Here is an 18,767-nt window from a genome sequence, read left to right as displayed (position 1 = left end):
TAAAAGGAAACTAGACAAATTCTTGGAGTAGAGGGCTATGAAGGGCTTCCAGTTGTGGTGCCTGTGTCATCTTTATTGCTGAGGTCCATACTCCCCAGTTCCAGATGTTGAAGAATCTGAATGGAGAATCGCATTTGCCCTTACTTTCTTGTAGGCTTTAAAACAGATCCATTCAGTTCACTTTTTCTTTGTGTTAATGCTGGATTGTGTAGTCTGTATATTTGATTCCGTACAAATCTTCCTATAGCCTTAAAATGAGAACTGATTTATGATGCCGTAAATCAATACAGCAATGACTGAAATGGTGCTTTTTATGTATGTGCTTAGGGATTCGATTTAAAGAAGGGTGTAATATTAACCGGAGCCTCTTCATCTTGGGCCAAGTTATCAAGAAACTTTGTGATGATCAGTCTGGGTAAGAAAAAAAATAATTCCTGTTTCAATTGGAGCAGCAAAAGGTTTATGACCTCTGAATCTTCCCTTTCCCAACTTTATTTTTTGACATGCATCTTTTCACATTTTTTCATCTAGATAGTTTTATTAGTGATGATTGATTGGTATTCTCACTTTGTCTAAAGATAATGAGTGGGCTGTTGAACCAATTTTCCCTCAGCCTCATCCATAATATTTTATTCTTTCTCTCATCCCTTTGCATCAGAGGTTTCATCAACTACAGGGACAGTAAGCTAACAAGAATTCTCCAGAACTCCTTGGGTGGAAATGCCAAGACTGTTATCATATGTACAATTACACCAGCATCTTTGGAAGAAACTCTTAGCACGCTCCAGGTAATTTTTAAATGTTCTTGCTAAAAGAACATTTTGGGTATGGATAAGCACAAGCAGTGAGGGACGCGGTGGCTCAGTGGCTAAGATGCTGAGCTTGTTGATCAAAAGGTCAGCAGTTCAGTGGTTCAAATCCCTAGTACCGCATAATGGGGTGAGCTCCTGTTACTTGTCCCAGCTTCTGCCAACCTAGCAGTTCGAAAGCACGTAAAAAGTGCAAGTAGAAAAAATAGGAGCCACCTTTGGTGGAAAGGTACTAGCGTTCCGTGTATCTTTGGCATTGAGTCATGCTGGCCACATGACCACGGAGATGTCTTCGGACAGCACTGGCTCTTCGGCTTTGAAACGGAGATGAGCACTGCCCCCTAGAGTTGAAAACGACTAGCACATATGCGCGAGGGGAACCTTTACCTTTACCTAAGCACAAGCATAAAAGTGCAAACAGCAGTTGTCACTTCAAAACAATATACTGTAGTTATTCTTCATATGATTATTTTTTATATATATCCCCCCCAACTATTGTGCTATGCAAAAAAGTGTGAGTATATTCTACTTTTATTTTGTTGATTTGTTGCATTTTTGTTTATCTTCCAACATTGGCCTCACTACAAGTCGTTTTTGAAAGCTTATAGAGTGTATTGCTACTCCTTAGAGACAGTCAGCTAAAAAGTATTATTTGGGGTATCAGAGCTCTGTGTACAGGATTTGTTCATAAATAGACCTAAGAGTAGTACCGGCTAGGAATTTGTGGTCTTCCAGGTGGCAGTCTATCAATTAGTCTAATGAAGTATTAGACTAATTGACTGATTCTGTTTTCGAATTCTTGCATCAAACGGCAGCCCCCTCCCCCCCCCCTTAGTTTTACCTACAATATTTTTCAGAGTATAAGACGCACCTTTTTCCCCCAAAAAAGAGGGTGAAAATCTGGGTGCATCTTATACTCTGAAAGTAGCCCTGCCCAACTTCTCAATCGGAGGTTTCAGGGGCTAAAAAAGCCTCAGAAACGAAGCTTCAGAAAAAAAAGCCTCCAAATGGAGCTTCAGAAAAAAAAGCCTCAGAAACAGCTTCAGAGACTTTTTTTTTTTTTTTTTTTTTTGAAGCTCTGTTTCAGAGGCAGAATTTTTTTTTTTCTGGAAGGGAGTTTCAGAAGTTTCAGAGACAGGAAAAAAAGCAAGGCACAGAGCTCACAACCAACGAACCTGTTGTTAAAATTCACCTCTGGGAACAACTGATTGGGGGTATTCTGGGAGGCCAATCCACCTTCCGATCAGCTTTTTTCTTATTTTCCTCCCCAAAAACTAAGGTGTGTCTTATACTCTGAAAAATATGGTATTTCTCAATTTTGTTTACACAAAGTTCTATCAGAGGGGGAGGGGGACTCTTCATAAAGAAAGCAATATACATAAGAGCCGAAATATCCAGTAAGAATAGTTTGTTTTCAGTTTATGAATGTAATCAAACAAGATTTTTAAAAATTATATTACTGATTTTTATTATATTACTGGCCTTCTCTACATATTTTGTCTCTTCTAGTTTGCTAGTACAGCTAAAAAAATGAAGAATACCCCGAAAGTCAATGAAGTTCTTGATGACGAGGCTCTTCTAAAGAGATACCGTAACGAAATAGAAGATTTGAAACGCCAACTGGAAGAAGTAAGTTGCCTAGTTTAAATGGATTGGGTGGGGGTTTTCCAGGCCAACAGGCCAAATCATCAGAGAGTGGGCCCCTTGAAAATGTCCCTCTTCTAAAACAGAGGTCTTCAAACTATGCTGGCTGGAGAATTCTGGGAGTTGAAGTCCACAAGTCTTAAAGCTGCCAAGTTTGAAGGCCTCTGTTCTAAAAGCTCATTAATTGTCTGCAGAGTTTCTTGAATGGTGCATGTCACAAACTTTCAAACTCTGAACTTCATTGCCTTCCAAGAGAATGATTCATTATGTATGTTCAGATGCTACCTACATTTCAGTTGAATCTGGCAAAGGTATTAGGACAAATTAAAAAACGGGGGGTGGGGAAATGCATCTAGGGATAGTAGCGGGAGTAGAGTCTGAACAGAAATTTTAAGAACCAGTGAAGAAGCTGGACAGTTACTTAGTAGAACTTCAAAACTTATGGACTTCTGACAGCCACAAGGGAAGGGAGAAGCTTCTTATTACATTTTAGTAATCTGTAGCTAACTCTTTTTATTTCTCCTCTAGTGACTTGAATTTTATTTTTTAAAGTCATTAGTAATTTTTCCTCTTTGTTAGGGACACTGGGAAGCAGGAAAGTGTTGATCGACTGAACATTTGTCTTGACTTAGAAAGTGATTGATCTTTCTGTGATCTCCATCTGAAGAAGTCAAAAATATTCTCTTTTTCCTTGAACATCCTGCCATAGATAACAGCAATAGCACTTAGACTTATATACCGCTTCATAGTGCTTTTCAGTCCTCTAAGCGGTTTACAGAGTCAGCATATTGCCCCCAACAATCTGGGTCCTCATTTTACCAACCTCAGAAAGATGGAAGGCTGAGTCAACCTTGAGCCTGGTGAGATTTGATCTGCCAAACTTCTGGCAGCCGGTGATCAGCAGAGGTTGCCTGCAGTACTGCACTCTAACCATTGCGCCACAGCGGCTCTAATTAATGGCTCTAATAATATTTCCTAGGCTACCTTTCCCCAGATCGTATGATTACAGTCTTAAGTTACATCCTGTAATGTGAATGTTCAAATTCTTCGTATTTATTTCCTTGCAGAACCAAAATTTCCATTTGATAAGCAGCCTTGGTATCTTCTGTTTTAGGTTTCATCTCATTCTCATACCAAAGATCAGTTAGCACAACTCTTGGAAGAGAAGAATTCTGTTCAGAAAGAGCAACAAGACAGGATAAGAGCACTCACAGAGATGTTGGTGACTTCATCCTCTTTTTTGCGAGAACGGGAGCTAAAGGTAAGCATGAAGATTAAATCTTGGAGAAAGTTAGAAAACGTTGCTTGTTTGTTTTGGAATTGTTATGTTTGGGAGGATGGGCAACATTTATGTAAACATAAAGAACCCCCATTCTCTTAGCCTTTCAGAAGCCATTAAGATTTAGATTTTTATCCAGACACTGGAATGCAGTGAGTATGTCTGGAGTAAGTTGTTGGGCATCCCAAAGGGTGATGAAGAAGCCAGGTTTTATTTAGATTTTAGTAGTCATGGCTTTTATTCTTGTGATGATATAAGAAATATCATAAATCTCAAAACAAATAGCATGTCTTAAATTCTAGATCTTTTAAATTCTAAAAATGCCACCAATGTAAGTTCAGGGTCCATCAAAAATTGATACATAAAACATGAGATGTATTTTAAGGCGCTGTTGATTTAGACCAGACGTGTCAAACTCGATTTCATTGAGGGCACATCAGGGTTGTGTTTGACCTCGGGTGGGCGGGCTGGTGGTTTTCCTTTTAGTTTGTTTTGCTAGCCCTCTGCCAGTGGAAATGGAGGTTGGGGGAGCTGTGCGCTGCCTCCTGCAGCCCTCTGCCAGCGAAAACAGAGTGTGGGCGCCCCCCCACCCCTGAGTTCTGTTTTCGCTGGCAGAGGCACCACGGGCTGGTCCTTCGCTATTTCCAGGACAGCCCTGTGGGCCAGATCTAAGCACTAAGATCAACTTGAGTTTGACATCCCTGATTTAGATAGTGAAATAGCAAAAATATAGGAAGTCTTCTTTCTCATCTTGGTGATAGAATGAATAGTTGCAGTTGTATGAAATGGTATTTTCGATGGGTTCTGCAACTGTTTGAGAAAATAGTAAAGACTCTTAAACTCATCTTCTGCTGTCTTCATAAATACAGTCTTCAGTTGACAATTCTTGTTTGTCAGAACTCTTTATCTATGTTTCTCAAGCTTATAATAATAGCATATATCACAAAACTTTAGCATTGCGTGTGGGACCGCTCTGCGCAGGGGGTCATATCAAGTGTCGGGAGTGCGCACACGCTGTCTCCGAGCGATTGCGCACTCCGGCCCCCAATGCGTGACTCGTGTCCTGGGTTGTGTAGAGCCTCATGCCCAGGGTCTGCGGCTGATGTTATGTAATGCCAGGTCAGTGGTTAATAAGGCCTCCCTCATCTGTGATCTTATTTCGGAGGGGGGTGCAGACCTGGCAGGTATTACGGAGACCTGGTTGGGCCAAGAGGGGGGGGTCCCCCTCGTAGAGATGTGCCCGCCAGGTTTCCGTGCATTTCATCAGCCAAGGGCCCAGGGGAGGGGTGGGGGAGTGGCGGTGATCATTAGGGAGAGTCTTTATCCGAGGGAGACCACTGTTCCTCAGATAGCCGGATGTGAGTCCCTTTATGTGAAGTGGGGCCGTGGGGTGCAGATGGGTCTGCTGACTACGTACCTGGCTCCCTGCCACGTGGCAGCAACCCTGCCCGAGCTACTCGACGTCATTGCCGGGGTGGCAGTCGATACCCCCAGACTTATTGTCATGGGGGACTTCAACCTCCCATCCACAGGTGGGGCGTCAGAGGTGACTCGGGAGTTCATGGCTTCCATGACGGCCTTGGACCTGACCCAGTTAGTTCAAGGCCCCACTCACATAGGGGGACACACTCTGGACCTGATTTTTATCTCTGGTCAGTGGTTGAATGATCTTGGTAGAGGGGACCTAGACATCAAACCCTTGTCATGGACAGATCATTCGCTCCTTCACTTAGACTTTCCTACCGCTTTCCCCCGCCGCAGGGAGACGGAGCCAACCAGATGGTTCCGTCCCAGGCGCCTGATGGATCCCGAAAGGTTCCTGATGGAGCTTGGGCCGTTTCCTGAGACTCTAACACACGACTCGACTGAAGAACTGGTGGCCGCCTGGGAAAGGGCGGCCGCTGGAGCTTTGGACCGCGTCGTGCCTTTGCGGCCTCTGACCCGATGCCGATCTCAATTAGCTCCTTGGTTCTCTGAGGAGCTGAGAGAGATGAAGCGTCGGAAAAGACGCCTAGAGAGCATTTGGAGGACTAGTCAATCCGATTCTGACCGGACACTGGTGAGGTCTTATATCAAGACCTACCTAGTGGCGATAAAAGCGGCAAAATCTAACCATTTTTCCGCTCTTATCGCATCTGCAGAGAACCGCCCAGCTGCCCTGTTTAGGGTGACCCACTCCCTTCTTCGGGGGGGAGTACGGGAAGATCCCTTGCAGGGTCGTGCTGAGGATTTTGTGCAGTTCCTGCATGATAAAGTCGCTCGGATTCGGGATGGCTTGAACTCCGATTGGATGAGTCCACGGGAGGAGACCGGGGCAGGTCTTGAGAATGTTACCTGGGAGGAGTTTGATCCTGTGACTCCCGAGGATGTGGACAGAGTTCTGGGTAAGATTAGTGCCGCCACGTGTTTATTGGACCCGTGCCCCTCCTGGTTGGTACTGGCCTCCCGGGAGGTTACACGAGGCTGGCTCCAGGGGATTATAGGTGCTTCTCTGAGTGAAGGTGACTTTCCTGCCGCCTTGAAAGAGGCGGTGGTGAGGCCCCTCCTCAAGAAGCCTTCCCTGGACCCGGCTGAATTAGCTAACTATCGTCCAGTCTCCAACCTTCGTTTTGTGGCGAAGGTTGTTGAGAGCGTGGTGGCACGACAACTTTCCCAACACCTGGATGAAGCTATCTATCTAGACCCGTACCAGTCGGGCTTCAGGCGGGGGTACAGCACAGAAACGGCATTGGTCGCGTTGGTGGATGATCTCTGGAGGGCTCGGGACAGGGGTTGCTCCTCTGTCCTAGTCCTATTAGATCTCTCAGCGGCTTTTGATACCATCGACCATGGTATCATGCTGCAGCGGTTGAGGGGGTTAGGAATAGGGGGCACCGTTTTGCGGTGGTTCTCCTCCTTCCTCTCCGACCGCTCGCAGTTTGTGTTGGCAGGGGGACAGAGGTCGACCTCGAGGCGTCTCACATGGGGGGTGCCGCAAGGGTCAGTCCTCTCGCCCCTCCTGTTCAATATTTATGTGAAGCCGCTGGGTGAGATCATCCGTGGTTTTGGGGTGAAGTGCCATCTGTACGCTGATGATACTCAGCTGTACATCTCCACCCCAGACCACCCCAACGATGCCCTTGATGTGATGTCTCGCTGCCTGGAGGCCGTGCGGGTCTGGATGGGGAAGAACTTGCTCAGACTCAACCCCTCCAAGACCGAGTGGCTGTGGCTTCCGGCGCCCCGATATAGTCAGCAGGTGCCATCGCTAACTATTGGGGGTGAATCTCTGCCCCCCACAGAGAGGGCTCGCAATCTGGGTGTCCTTCTGGATGCACGGCTGTCTTTAGAAGAGCATATGACGGCCGTGGCCAGGGGGGCCTTTTATCAGGTTCGCCTGATTCACCAGTTGCAGCCCTTTCTGGATCGGGAAGCCCTACGCACGGTCACTCATGCCCTTGTTACTTCCCGGTTGGACTATTGTAATGCTCTCTACATGGGGCTCCCCTTGAAGAGCACTCGGAGGCTCCAACTGGTCCAGAATGCAGCCGCGCGGGTGGTCATGGGCGCAACTCGTTGTGCCCATGTGACACCCCTCCTGCGCGAGCTGCACTGGCTCCCAGTGGTCTTCCGGGTGCGATTCAAGGTGCTGGTTACCACCTTTAAAGCACTCCATGGCATAGGACCCGGGTACCTCCGAGACCGTCTTCTGCCACCAATAGCCTCCCACCGACCAGTCCGTTCCCACAGGGAGGGTCTCCTCAGGGTGCCGTCAACCAAGTTATGTCGACTGGCGACGCCCAGAGGGAGGGCCTTCTCTGTGGGAGCCCCAGCCCTGTGGAACGAACTGCCCCCGGAAATTCGTAAGATCTCCGACCTCCGGGCGTTTCGCTGCGCACTGAAGACCCTGTTGTTCCGCCAGGCCGGACTAACAACACAATAGTTTTTAAATTGGGATATTTAAATTTATTGGGGTTTTAAATCTGAGCCACTTATTTAATTATTTTAAATTTTATATTGTTGTTTTCTTTGTGTTTTTAAACAGGCTGTACACCGCCCTGAGTCCTTCGGGAGAAGGGCGGTATAGAAATAAAATTATTATTATTATTATTATTAATTAGTGGGTCATAATGTCAGGTGCTGTTACATATACATCTGCTCTACTCCTTCCCTGTCAAAGTTTTCTTTGAAATCAACATTGCCAATATTTTTGCCAAAATTCCAACAACAGTTTCTATTAGAGCTCCTGACTCTAAAGAGAACAAATCTTAAGTCCTTTTATTTATAAAAGGTATAATGAACTTATTATATCAAGTCCTTTCTCAGATCGGTACAAATGTATTAAGACTTCACGTCCCAGAATTCCTCAACCTGCATGCTGGCTAAGAAATTCCCACCATGTTTGAAGTGTTGGAAAGCTTGGGCAGCATATTGTGTATGTGTATGCTTATTTTTATTTTATTCTTAATTTAAGGCTAAAAAGAAGAGGCGTGTGACCTGGGCCCCTGGGCCTGTAAGCCAAGATGGCGGAATGCCTTTCTTAGAAGACTTTCCTGCAAGAGCTAAACGCTTTAAAGGTTCTCTATCTTGTGTCACAGAGATGGAAGAATGTAAGTTCTTTTCCTAAGAAATTGTTTCATTTGACTCCTATATCTTAAAAGGAATTTATCAGTTAATAGTGGCTTGTAGCAAATCAAGATTTGTCATTCATAGAAAATTGTTAATAGTAAATGCCATCATATGCCTCTTTAGAAGGCGTGCTTAACCTACATGTTATTTGCCTGATACTGTTGAGTTCTGTTAAATATGAGATGGGACGGTTAAGGGTGAAATTCCAAGCTTAAACTACAGGTGGTCCTCACTTAACAATCTTTTATTCAGTGACTGTACTTACAGGAGATAGTTACAACCAGACCATGTACTTATGGCCATTGCAGCATCTCCATAGTCACATGACCATGATTTGCGACCTTCCTTGCTGGCTTCCTACAAACAAAGTCATTTGGGAAACCGGTTCCTCACTTAATCACCTGGGCAGTCTTCACTTAACAGCAACTGGGACTTCCAGAACTGCTGTCACTGAGCAGCACAGTCACATGGCTTTTGACTTTAAGAGCTTCATTTAGCAGAAGCAGCATAGTCACATGGTGTTTTAAAGTACATCACTTAACAGAATTTCTGGTCCCAATTAGCATTGTTAAACAAGGACTACCTATACCAAGTTCAGTTTCTCTCTTAGTTGCTCTGAAAGAAATCTGAATCTGGCAGCTGTCTCCAGAGATTGAAAAGACCCAACTTTCTAAATATGTTGATCTGACAGGTGCTTGTGCTCAAGGCACTCAGCATAACAGGGCTAGTATAAAATCTGTGTTGCTCACTAGAACAAAAGCTACTTCGTGGGGTTAAACATCTTTCCAAATCAAATGGGAAGGAAAAGAGCAAGCTTAGGTTCCATAAAATTCAGTTATCTGATATAAAAACTATTTAGAGACAAATGGAATGGTTGCCGCTTGGTGAAAATTAAGGAGACCAAAAGTAGCTATTTTCTATAAAAAAAATTAGTCCATAGAATTTCCATTTCCATTTAATTTTATATATTTTGGGGTTGGGGGTGTTTTTAATTCTTAGCTGTCTCCTCGGAATTCTCAGAATATGATGATCAATGCATGACAGCCAGTGTTATAATGCCTGAGGAAGAATGGATCCCAGGATCCGAAATAAACTTTGTAAGTATTAGGGGCTGATGGAAAAAAAAATGAGTAGAATTTGCCAAGAGGGTTGGATATATTGTTGAACCAATTTTTCCCATGCAGTGGGCAAACATGCTTCAGTGGGGTGTAGAATTGCACATTAAGGGAAAATACAGCTTGTCAAAAACTCTTCCCCAATGCCTCTTGTTTTACTGCCTGTAAAGGAAAAAAGGGAACAGGTTCTCTTCCTATTATCTTTATTCCTAACTAGATCTATATTATTACAAATCCAATAAAATAAATATTATTTGCATATTATTATGTGTAAAAAAAAAAAAGAGCTTTTTTCCCAACTGGGAACATAATTTGATGATGAAGCAGAATGGTTTTAGTCAACATCCCTTTTAAGTTCCATTACATTTTATATTTTGCAAAACAGAAGAATGTTGTTGTCCACTGAAATGTTTTTTGTTCTAGACTTCTAAAGACTTTGCCGAGTCGGTTCAGCTTTGCCAAAGCCTCTTGGAAGAAAGGGTGAGTTATTTTTGCAGGTTTCAGGATATTCAACCAGAGGTTATGAGTAAAATATGTAATTTCCTCCATTCCTTTCTGGTCTAGGATAATGCCGTCACTGAACAGCAAACCATAAAATCAAAATTTGATAGTGTGTGCTTGGAGAAAGAACAGCTGACCTTAGAACTCTCAGAGCTGCGTGAAAAAATCTCAACCCATGAGTTTGTGGCCCTTGAGAAAGTGGTTTCTGAAGAGCAGGAGGTGAGAAAAAAGGATAGTATGCAAATGAAACATTTCTATAAGTTTTAAAGACTTGCATTGTGAAGTGCAAACAGACTAAACGCCACTGCAGTTCTTTTGAAACATGTAAAGTTATGAGATTTTTTTCAACTAGTTTATACAGGTAATCCTTGAGCTATGGTAGTTCATAGTCCTGAAATTACGAATGTTGCAACACCACAGCAATCGTTCACCCTCACGAACGACCGCAAAGGCACTGCAACATTCACCCTGCTTATTCCACCACCACCCCTTCAGCTCCCCACAATTGCTTCCCCTCCCCCTCCCATCCTGCCACACCGGACTCACCTTGCAAAGATTTGTATTCTCTCTACTGCCGTTTCTTTGAGAGGGACAATTTTGTTTCCAGAATCCAATCGGCTTGCAAATGCTTTTCACGCGCCAAGAATGAAATGTTGGGGGGGGGGCATGATCTCGCGTGACTTCAGGTCACCATTCTCTGCAAAAGCAGATGGATGCCTGAAATTGCACGAGATCCAGTCTCCGCATAAAACATTTGCAAGCCGACAGGATGCTTTGTGGCAGCGCAATTTTTATCTATACTTCTAATGCTTTCCAGTTGTTTAGGACTTCAGTTCCCAGATTTCCTGACCAACACATCTGAAGCTGGATAGGAAATCTGGGGGTGAAAATGTTATCTGGAAGACATAGATTAAGGCAAAGTGTTTGAGGCACATGGCACTATAACCTTGCTGTGCATCTTACTCAAGGATTATCTGGGAATAGGCGTTTTCTCTCTCCCAATTTGAAAGGAAGATGGGACATAAATGTACTAATTTTAACGGAATATAAATTACTAAAGTAGAATTAAACTTGTCTATGGATTGTCATGTGTGTTAGGCTTGGTCTCTGGGTGTTATGTGAATTTCGTTGTATGGGTATACTGTGTATATACAATGACAATAAACTTTACAATACAAATTTCTTGTGACCAACCATAAAATATTAATCTTGCAACCAAGACATTCTACTTTGAAAGACTGAGAAGTAATAACAATTACTGGATTTACACATCTTAGAAAGCTAAGCTTTGCTTTTGACTGAGTACATTGAGCCATGGTTCCACAACCAACCATAATGATTACAGTTTGAGATGAGCCAAACCATGGCTTATTTAATTCTGGCTTAATGTTACATATAAACCAAGTCATTATTGCACGGTGCCATGTACAAATCTAGCCACTCTGGTACAGAGATTGAAATTTTGTTTCCTGGAATTTTTCTCCAGTTTAAGATATGCATAAGCAGTATTTCCTGCAGCAGCAACTAGATGCTTATGTAAAATTGAGTGGTTCTAACAGAATCTTTTATTGCAAAGGCTGCTTATCTTTCTTATGGTGATGGCAGGTAAACTAAACTGATGGGTGCTTCATAACTGCTTTGCTATTTGCTCCACTTGCTCCACAGATGCAACTAATGCATGAAATTACCAACTTAAAGGCTATAATTTCAAATGCAGAAATATACAATCAAGACCTTCAGGTGAGCTGGTGATGATTGCATGGCTTCCTTTTTTAAAAAAACAAAAAATGGAATGGCGCTGTGAATGGGGACAATTCCTTTGTATTTAGTATAGCGTATATTGATTGTGTTTGAGATACACCTTTTTGTTTGTTTAATAGCAAGAAATAAACTCAAAAGACATGCAGTGCAAGGAACAAGAGGAAAGAATCTCAGCATTGGAAGAGCACAATAAGAAACTTAAAAGTCTTGTAGAAGAGTTTAAAAAAGACAAAAATGAAACAACCATTTTAGTAGTAAGTCTGAATCTTCTTAATTAATTGTGTATTTCGTAAGTGAACTATGAAAAGCATATTTTTGTGTATTTGATTTCTTTGTTACTAGTTGAAGTTCTTATGAATAGCTACATAGAATGGTAGTTATTTCCCTGCCTTCTCTATCATGCAGAGCAGGAGTGTCAAACTTGCAGCCTGCGCAGGCCAGATGCGTCACACGCTGGTCACGCCCACCCCCGGTTTAGCAAAGTGGGGGGGAGTCACAATACTTCACGGGACGACAACATGACGCTGCGATTGACACCCCTGAAGTAAATTTATCAAGTTTTCTAGGCAAAGCGAATAATTTAGTATCAAGTTACAAAAGTTACACAAGTTGTTAATAAGAGCTCTTGCCAGACGTATTTTCACAATTTCCAGTGAGTGATTGGAGAATAAATGATATTTCCATGTGGCTAAACATGCATCATTGTCCAAAGGTTTGGTTTGCTAAATGGATAGAGAGAGAAATGCAAATTCTCATGTTGTTATTATCGCATTGGCCTGACTCACAAGGAGAGATAATTCTAAGATATAATATATATTTGGAGAAACGGCCAGGGCAGAGACAGAGAGATATGGAGAGAGGGGGATAGAGAGAGACATAGAGAGATACAGAGAGGGAGGGAGGGAGAGGAGAGAGAGAGAGAGATGTCAAAATGATTTTGTGGTTCCTGGTGTTTTTTAACAACTGGTTCTCTGCCCTAATGACCGGCTGGGTAGGCATGGCTAGGGAGGGGGGGGGGTCATGTGATTGGTGGAAGTGAGTGACATCAAGTTGGCCACGCCCACCCAGGTTTTGTGGCTTCTGATGTTTTCTTTTCTGTGGGAAACTGGTCCAAATGGCTCTTTGAGTATTTAAGGTTGCAGACCCCTGACCTAGGACCACAATTGAGCCCAAAATTTCTGCTGCTAAGTGAGACATTTGTTAAGTGAATTTTGCCCCATGTTACAACCTATCTTGTCACAGTTAAGTGAATCACTGCATTTGTTAAATTAATGACACTATTATTAAGTGAATCTGGCCTCCCCATTGGCTTTGCTTGTTAGAAGGGTGCAAAAGGTGATCCCATGACTCTGGGACACTGCAGTTGTCATAAATATGAATCAATTGCCAAGCATCTCATTTTTGATCACATGAGTATGATAATGCTGTAATAGTCATAAGTATGAAAAACGGTGAAGAGTCCATTTTTTCAGTGCCATTGTAACTTTGAATGGTCATTAAATGAACTGTTGTAAGTCGAGGATTACCAGTATATAAATTTTCTATAAATCGATGTGATTTTTTTTCATATAAATATAATAGCATGGGTTAGCATATTATTATGGCTGAGGATGCTTTTCTAAAGTGATTTCAATTTTCAGAGTTGTGGAATTTCTCCAAAGTGTGAACATTTTGCTGATATTTTTGTCCTGTTTTGAGAAAACCAAAATAGCAAAATGGAGCCAGTGAAGCATAATATATATAGCAGGGGTGTCAATCTTGCGGCCCATGGGCCGGATGCATCATGCGCTGGCCACGCTCCCGCCTAGTTTAGCAAATTGGGGAAAGTCGCAATACATTTATTTATTTATCTATCTATCTATCTATCTATCTATCTATCATATTTCTATGCCACCCACTCTTCCAAGGACTCTGGGCGGCTTACACCAAAGACAGTATACTAAATAGCATATTGCCCCCTAACAATCTGGGTCTTCATTTTACCCATCTCGGAAGAATGGAAGGTTGAGTCAACCTTGAGCCGGTGAGATTTGATCCGCTGATCTGCTGAACTAGCAGTCAGCTGAAGTAGCTGCAGTACTGCACTCAACTACTGCGCCACCTCGGCTCATATCACATCATGTGACAAGTTTGACATCCCTGATATATAGGCTTTACCTCTGATTTTTGAAAATTGAAATTCATTATGATATGGCAATTGCAAAAATAAATTTATGAATCATCTGTTTTGACTTTCCTAACCCCAGTCCATCAACCTTACAAAAAAAAAACAGTTTTCATTTTTCCTTGATAGAATATTTATCTCTGCTTAAACCACACTATCACAATCTTCATGCTTGCAGCAAACTCCAAGGAAAAACCGGGACGAAGTGCAAGAGTTAAAGCAATCTCTCAGAGATGCTGAAAATGTTGCCCTGGATGCCAAGAAAGAATCTGCATTCCTCCGAAGTGAAAATCTAACACTGAAAGAAAAAATGGTAAAAAAAAAAAAAAATAGTAAAAATTAGCTGCTGAAAATATGTTCTATTTAAAAAAAACTCTAGAACATGTTTGTTTGTAAAATAGCTATTTGTTTTTCATTAGAAGACTGCCATTATGTGAATGGCAAGCAAACTGATAAAAAAAAGTTGAGGCATCTTTCCCCAGGATCTGATGTACATGCAGAAGAAGATAACATTAAGGAGCCTACCGCAATAGAGATTTAAGTTTAAGATCTCATATTATCTTGTAGATTATGCTGCCTTATAATTCCTAGAATGAATCTAGTGACAATTTGAAGGGTGTGTGTGTTAAGGTATTGAGATTTAAGAGCTGACCAGCGGTAAAGCTGATGCAACTGTAAAGCTGATGCAGTGAAGATGAATCGGCAGCCAGGAGAGGGCGTATTCTCTCTCCTTGTGTCTGGTATTCATTGCTGAGTTCTCTGTGTAGAGTTAAGAAGAAGATTGATTGCTTGTCAGGTATTTGCTAACCACGTATATTTCTGTATATGTCTTGTATATAAACCACTGTTAAATGTCTAACTGTTTGTGCTGTGTTTTGCTCCTAGGTTGTCTCATAATAGTAGTCACATTGCAAACGCTCTGACTGTGTGTGTGTGTGTGTGTGTCAATGCTGCCTAATATGGTTTTCCTGTAAGCCAGAAAGCGGATATCACAGAGCAAACTGTGTTTGTTGTACATTGCCAATTCGTACTTAGATGTTCATGTTCATACTATGCTAACTCCTTCCCACATAGAATCAGCTCTCAGAGACTTACAATCAAATGGAAAAAGATCTTGGAAACTACAAAACCCAATTAGAAGCCGGAAAAGTCACCTATAAAAAAATGCAGTCTGATCTCCAGAAAGAACTACAATATTACTTGCAAGAAAATGCAAAGCTGACATCTTCGGTGGAAGTTAACAATTCAAAAGGTACTGTTCACAGAAACCACTTCCTCTGTCCTTTATAAAACCCTAAATGCTGAGAAGAAGTTTTATAACTTAAAAGTCAGTAGAATGCTGGTAGGAATACTGGGAGTTGTAATTCCAGGACATGTGGATTGGGAAAGGCTGCATTAAATTAATCTGCAGTGTTTCAGGAAGGCTTTTGAGACGTCGAAATGGGAAGGTGTCTTGTTTTTTCTGTCATGTTGCTTTACTTTTACTTTTTTAGGTTTTGTTTGTTTTTTATGTGGCTTTGTTTGCTGGTATTTCTTGTGCACAGTTTGAGCCTCCTCTCCTTTCCAAATTGAGATTTTTTTAAAAAAATCTAGTGAAGAAGATAGCCATTTATAATAAAACCATCAAAAGGTTTTGTAGTATTTTAAAGCTTATCAAATATATGTTAGGTTTTCATTTACCTCATAGGCATTTGATGAGACATTTAATTTAGTTGCAGGATCTCTTTCAACAAAACCATTGCAGCTACAATGAAAAAAAATATTCTCCGTTATTTTTCCTCTTAAAATGTAGGAAGGACCCTGGAATCCAATTTGTACTTGCCTTCCTATATTTAACAAAAAGGATATAACTGCTGCTCTGGAGTTTCAAAATTAAAGATTGCTCTAAAAATCAGAAGGTTATAGTAGTAGAACAGGAGTGAAGTTCAAAATGGAGAAAGAAAACTGCATAACTAAGAAAAGGAACAGAGAGGAAATAAACCAAACTGTATGAGCAGCAAAGTTTTACTTTTCAGGGATATTAATGTTTTTTGTTTTTTTCAGCATTGCCATTTGCAAAACTCAGGATATAAATTACTCTGTATTTTAACAAGAAATTTCACTGTACCCAAAATCTATAAAAAACAAAACAAAACCTGGGGCTGTAGCTCAGGGATAGATTTTTTACTTGTGGAAGGTCCAAGATTTAATCTCCAGTATTTCTAAATTGAAGACGTGGTTGCTCGGTGGCTAAGACACCGAGTTTGTCGATCGAAAGGTCGGCAATTCAGTGGTTTGAATCCCTAGTGCCGCGTAACAGGGTGACCTCCCATTACTTGTCCCCGCTTCTGCCAACCTAGCAGTTCGAAAGCACGTAAAAAATGCAAGTAGAAAAATAGGGACCGCCTTTGGTGGGAAGGTAACAGCCTTCAATGCTCTTTTGGCATTTAGTCATGCCGGCCACATGACCACGGAGACTTCTTCGGACAGCGCTGGCTCTTCGGCTTTGAAATGGAGATGAGCACAGCCCCCTAGAGTTGGGAACAACTAGCACATATGTGCGAGGGGAACCTTTACCTTTACCTTTTATTTCTAAGTAAGACTACAAAAATTCATGAAAACCAAAGAACCGTTGATGATATGGGCTCCCCGTGATGTAGCTTCCCATGTATAGAACAATCCAGTCAAATAGCACAGTTGTCATTCATTTCTACAATAAGTTTGGCCTCTCTTTTCCAGACTTGCTACCATATATGGAGTTGGAAGGGAAAATGGAGGATTTAAAAAATGAGCTGAATAAAGCTTTGGAAGAGAACGTGAGTTTAAAGGAAAAGTTGACTGATTTATCAGAAGCAAACTCTGGATCAGATCTTGAAATCTTACACAAAGAGGTAAAAATATTGCATGAATCACTGGAAATTATTCAATACCATTTCATATAGCAATACTTAACATTTTCAAGTGAAATTGTTTTCTCTTTTCAGAATAAAGTTTGTTTTCTTCACTGTTTCCTAAAACAGATTTCTAGCACTAGTGAGCTATTTCAGCATTGTAAACAATTTTATTGACTTTTAGCAGAATTGTGTGTCTACCAGTGATTAGTTGTTAGGGCTTTACACAGTGACTTTGGAACATGCTCCTAGCAAAATAAATAGTTGTTTCTTGGAGTAGCTTCCAGAGCAGTTATCCAATCCTGAAAAAAGAGGCAGCTGCTTTTTTGATTCAAAAGCATTTGCAAATTGAATTAGAAATCACAGTGTTATTTTGTTGCATTATCTTCTGGTTTCTTTCATATTTGGAGAATGGAATTTTGGGTTTTAGAGATTGCTAAAATTGGGGAATCCAGAATTTGTTAGAAGATAGGATTGATTGGCAATAGTGTGATAAGCAGTAATAGACTTCAGCTAGGAAATTAGAGCAAGTCTCCACAAGATTTCTTTTTAACACTAAAGCAAAGTAACAATAGATAACCTTTTGATTAATTTTGGAATAATGACAGACATCAAATTGATTCCTATTAGAGAAGCAAACCTACAAACCCAAAACAATTACCTTCCATTATTATCTAGTTGATTTTTAAAACATAACAAAAACACTTAAGAGCTGTTCTCCAATATTTTGTTCATAATGTATGCTTTTGGTATTATTAACAGATTGTTGAAAAAAATGAAACAATTGCTCTGCTGATCTCAGAAAAAGAAATGTTGCTGTCTCAAGTTTGTGAAAAAGAGAGAATGGTTCATGAAGCAACTCAAGCACTATCATCCAAAATGGATTTAGCAAATGATGAAATGATAAGAGGAAACACCGTAGCTTTTGAAGAACTCAGACAGTCGTGTGATAGATTGGAGGAGAAATCCTTGGTTGTGGCTGAAGAAGACAACTCTACGAAAACAGAAATAGATTCCTGTTCCAATGGAAGTCTCAATACGTCCATCAGTTATAATACCCAAGAGGTAAGTGCCCATTTTATAATATGATAAGTCAATAGATACATTGTCGGATCTTTTGATGCTTTATCTTTGCCCATATCTGCTTATGTTCAATATATTATTGCTCACATATTATTACACAAAGGGTTGGATTATAAATATTGCATAGTTAACAAGTCAGTCTGCAAATAGAGGTAGACCCCGACTTACAACCCACAATTGAGACCAACATTTCTGTGGTTAAGTGAGAGATCGGTTAAGTGAGTTTTGCCCCATTTTATGACCTTTCTTGCCACAGTTGTTAAATGAATCACTGCAATTGATACGTTCGTAACCCGGTTGTTAAATGAATCTGACTTCCCAATTGATTTTGCTTGTAGAAAGTCGCAAAGTGGGATCACGTGACCTTGAGACACAGCAACAGTCATAAATGTGAACCAGTTGCCAAGCATCTGAATTTTGATCACATGAGATCATGGGGGTGCTGCGAAGGTTGTAACTGTGAAAAATGGTCATAAGTCACTTTTTTCAGTGCTGTTGTAACGTTGAACGGTCACTAAATGAACTGTAAATTGAGGACTACCTGTACTGCAACTTATGGCACCCAGGTCTTAGCTGGAATCATTAAACTATGTTGTCTTGGCCTTTAATATCTGGGATGTCATTCCAGAAAAAGTTGTACTGTTAAATTGCTCAGTGTGCTGACCATTTCAACCAGTGGTGGGTTGCTCCCGGTTTGGACCGGTTCTATAGAACCGGTAGTAAAACCGGTGGGAGGCTCCGCCCACTGACCCTGACGTCATGAGAATCGATCTGCACATGCGCAGAAGCAAGGCACGCGTGTGTGATCCCGTTGCGAACCGGCAGTAAAGGTAAATAGAACCCAACCCTGATTTCAACAGCTGCAGAAGTGCATGCAGCCTTGCCTACATCAACAGAAATAAGCTGGAGTAGAATAGTATGTGATACTTAGCT

General features: G+C 41.4%; 1 protein-coding gene across 4 annotated transcripts in view; it reads left to right on the top strand.

The window, feature by feature from the left end:
- The window catches only part of CENPE (centromere protein E), a 69,085-nt gene that overhangs the window by 13,058 nt on the left and 37,260 nt on the right, over window positions 1-18,767 (top strand). For 2 of the 4 annotated variants that reach the window (XM_034442203.3, XM_034442202.2), the window contains exons 10-23: window positions 328-415; window positions 659-788; window positions 2,319-2,438; window positions 3,568-3,714; window positions 8,186-8,321; window positions 9,340-9,437; window positions 9,879-9,935; window positions 10,020-10,175; window positions 11,622-11,696; window positions 11,837-11,971; window positions 14,060-14,194; window positions 14,956-15,133; window positions 16,600-16,751; window positions 17,514-17,816. In XM_034442203.3, the coding sequence (XP_034298094.1) occupies window positions 328-415; window positions 659-788; window positions 2,319-2,438; window positions 3,568-3,714; window positions 8,186-8,321; window positions 9,340-9,437; window positions 9,879-9,935; window positions 10,020-10,175; window positions 11,622-11,696; window positions 11,837-11,971; window positions 14,060-14,194; window positions 14,956-15,133; window positions 16,600-16,751; window positions 17,514-17,816 (1,910 nt within the window). The remainder of the gene's footprint in view (window positions 1-327; window positions 416-658; window positions 789-2,318; window positions 2,439-3,567; window positions 3,715-8,185; window positions 8,322-9,339; window positions 9,438-9,878; window positions 9,936-10,019; window positions 10,176-11,621; window positions 11,697-11,836; window positions 11,972-14,059; window positions 14,195-14,955; window positions 15,134-16,599; window positions 16,752-17,513; window positions 17,817-18,767) is intronic. The other 2 variants (XM_087875414.1, XM_034442204.2) reach the window with 1 other exon arrangement.

The sequence above is a fragment of the Pantherophis guttatus genome, chromosome 8 (genome assembly GCF_059756535.1).
Source record: "Pantherophis guttatus breed Tessera chromosome 8, ASM5975653v1, whole genome shotgun sequence".
In the NCBI taxonomy this organism is placed as follows: Eukaryota; Metazoa; Chordata; class Lepidosauria; order Squamata; family Colubridae; genus Pantherophis; species Pantherophis guttatus.
Note: the sequence above shows the minus strand (reverse complement) of the source record. Positions and strands in the feature narration are given on the sequence as shown.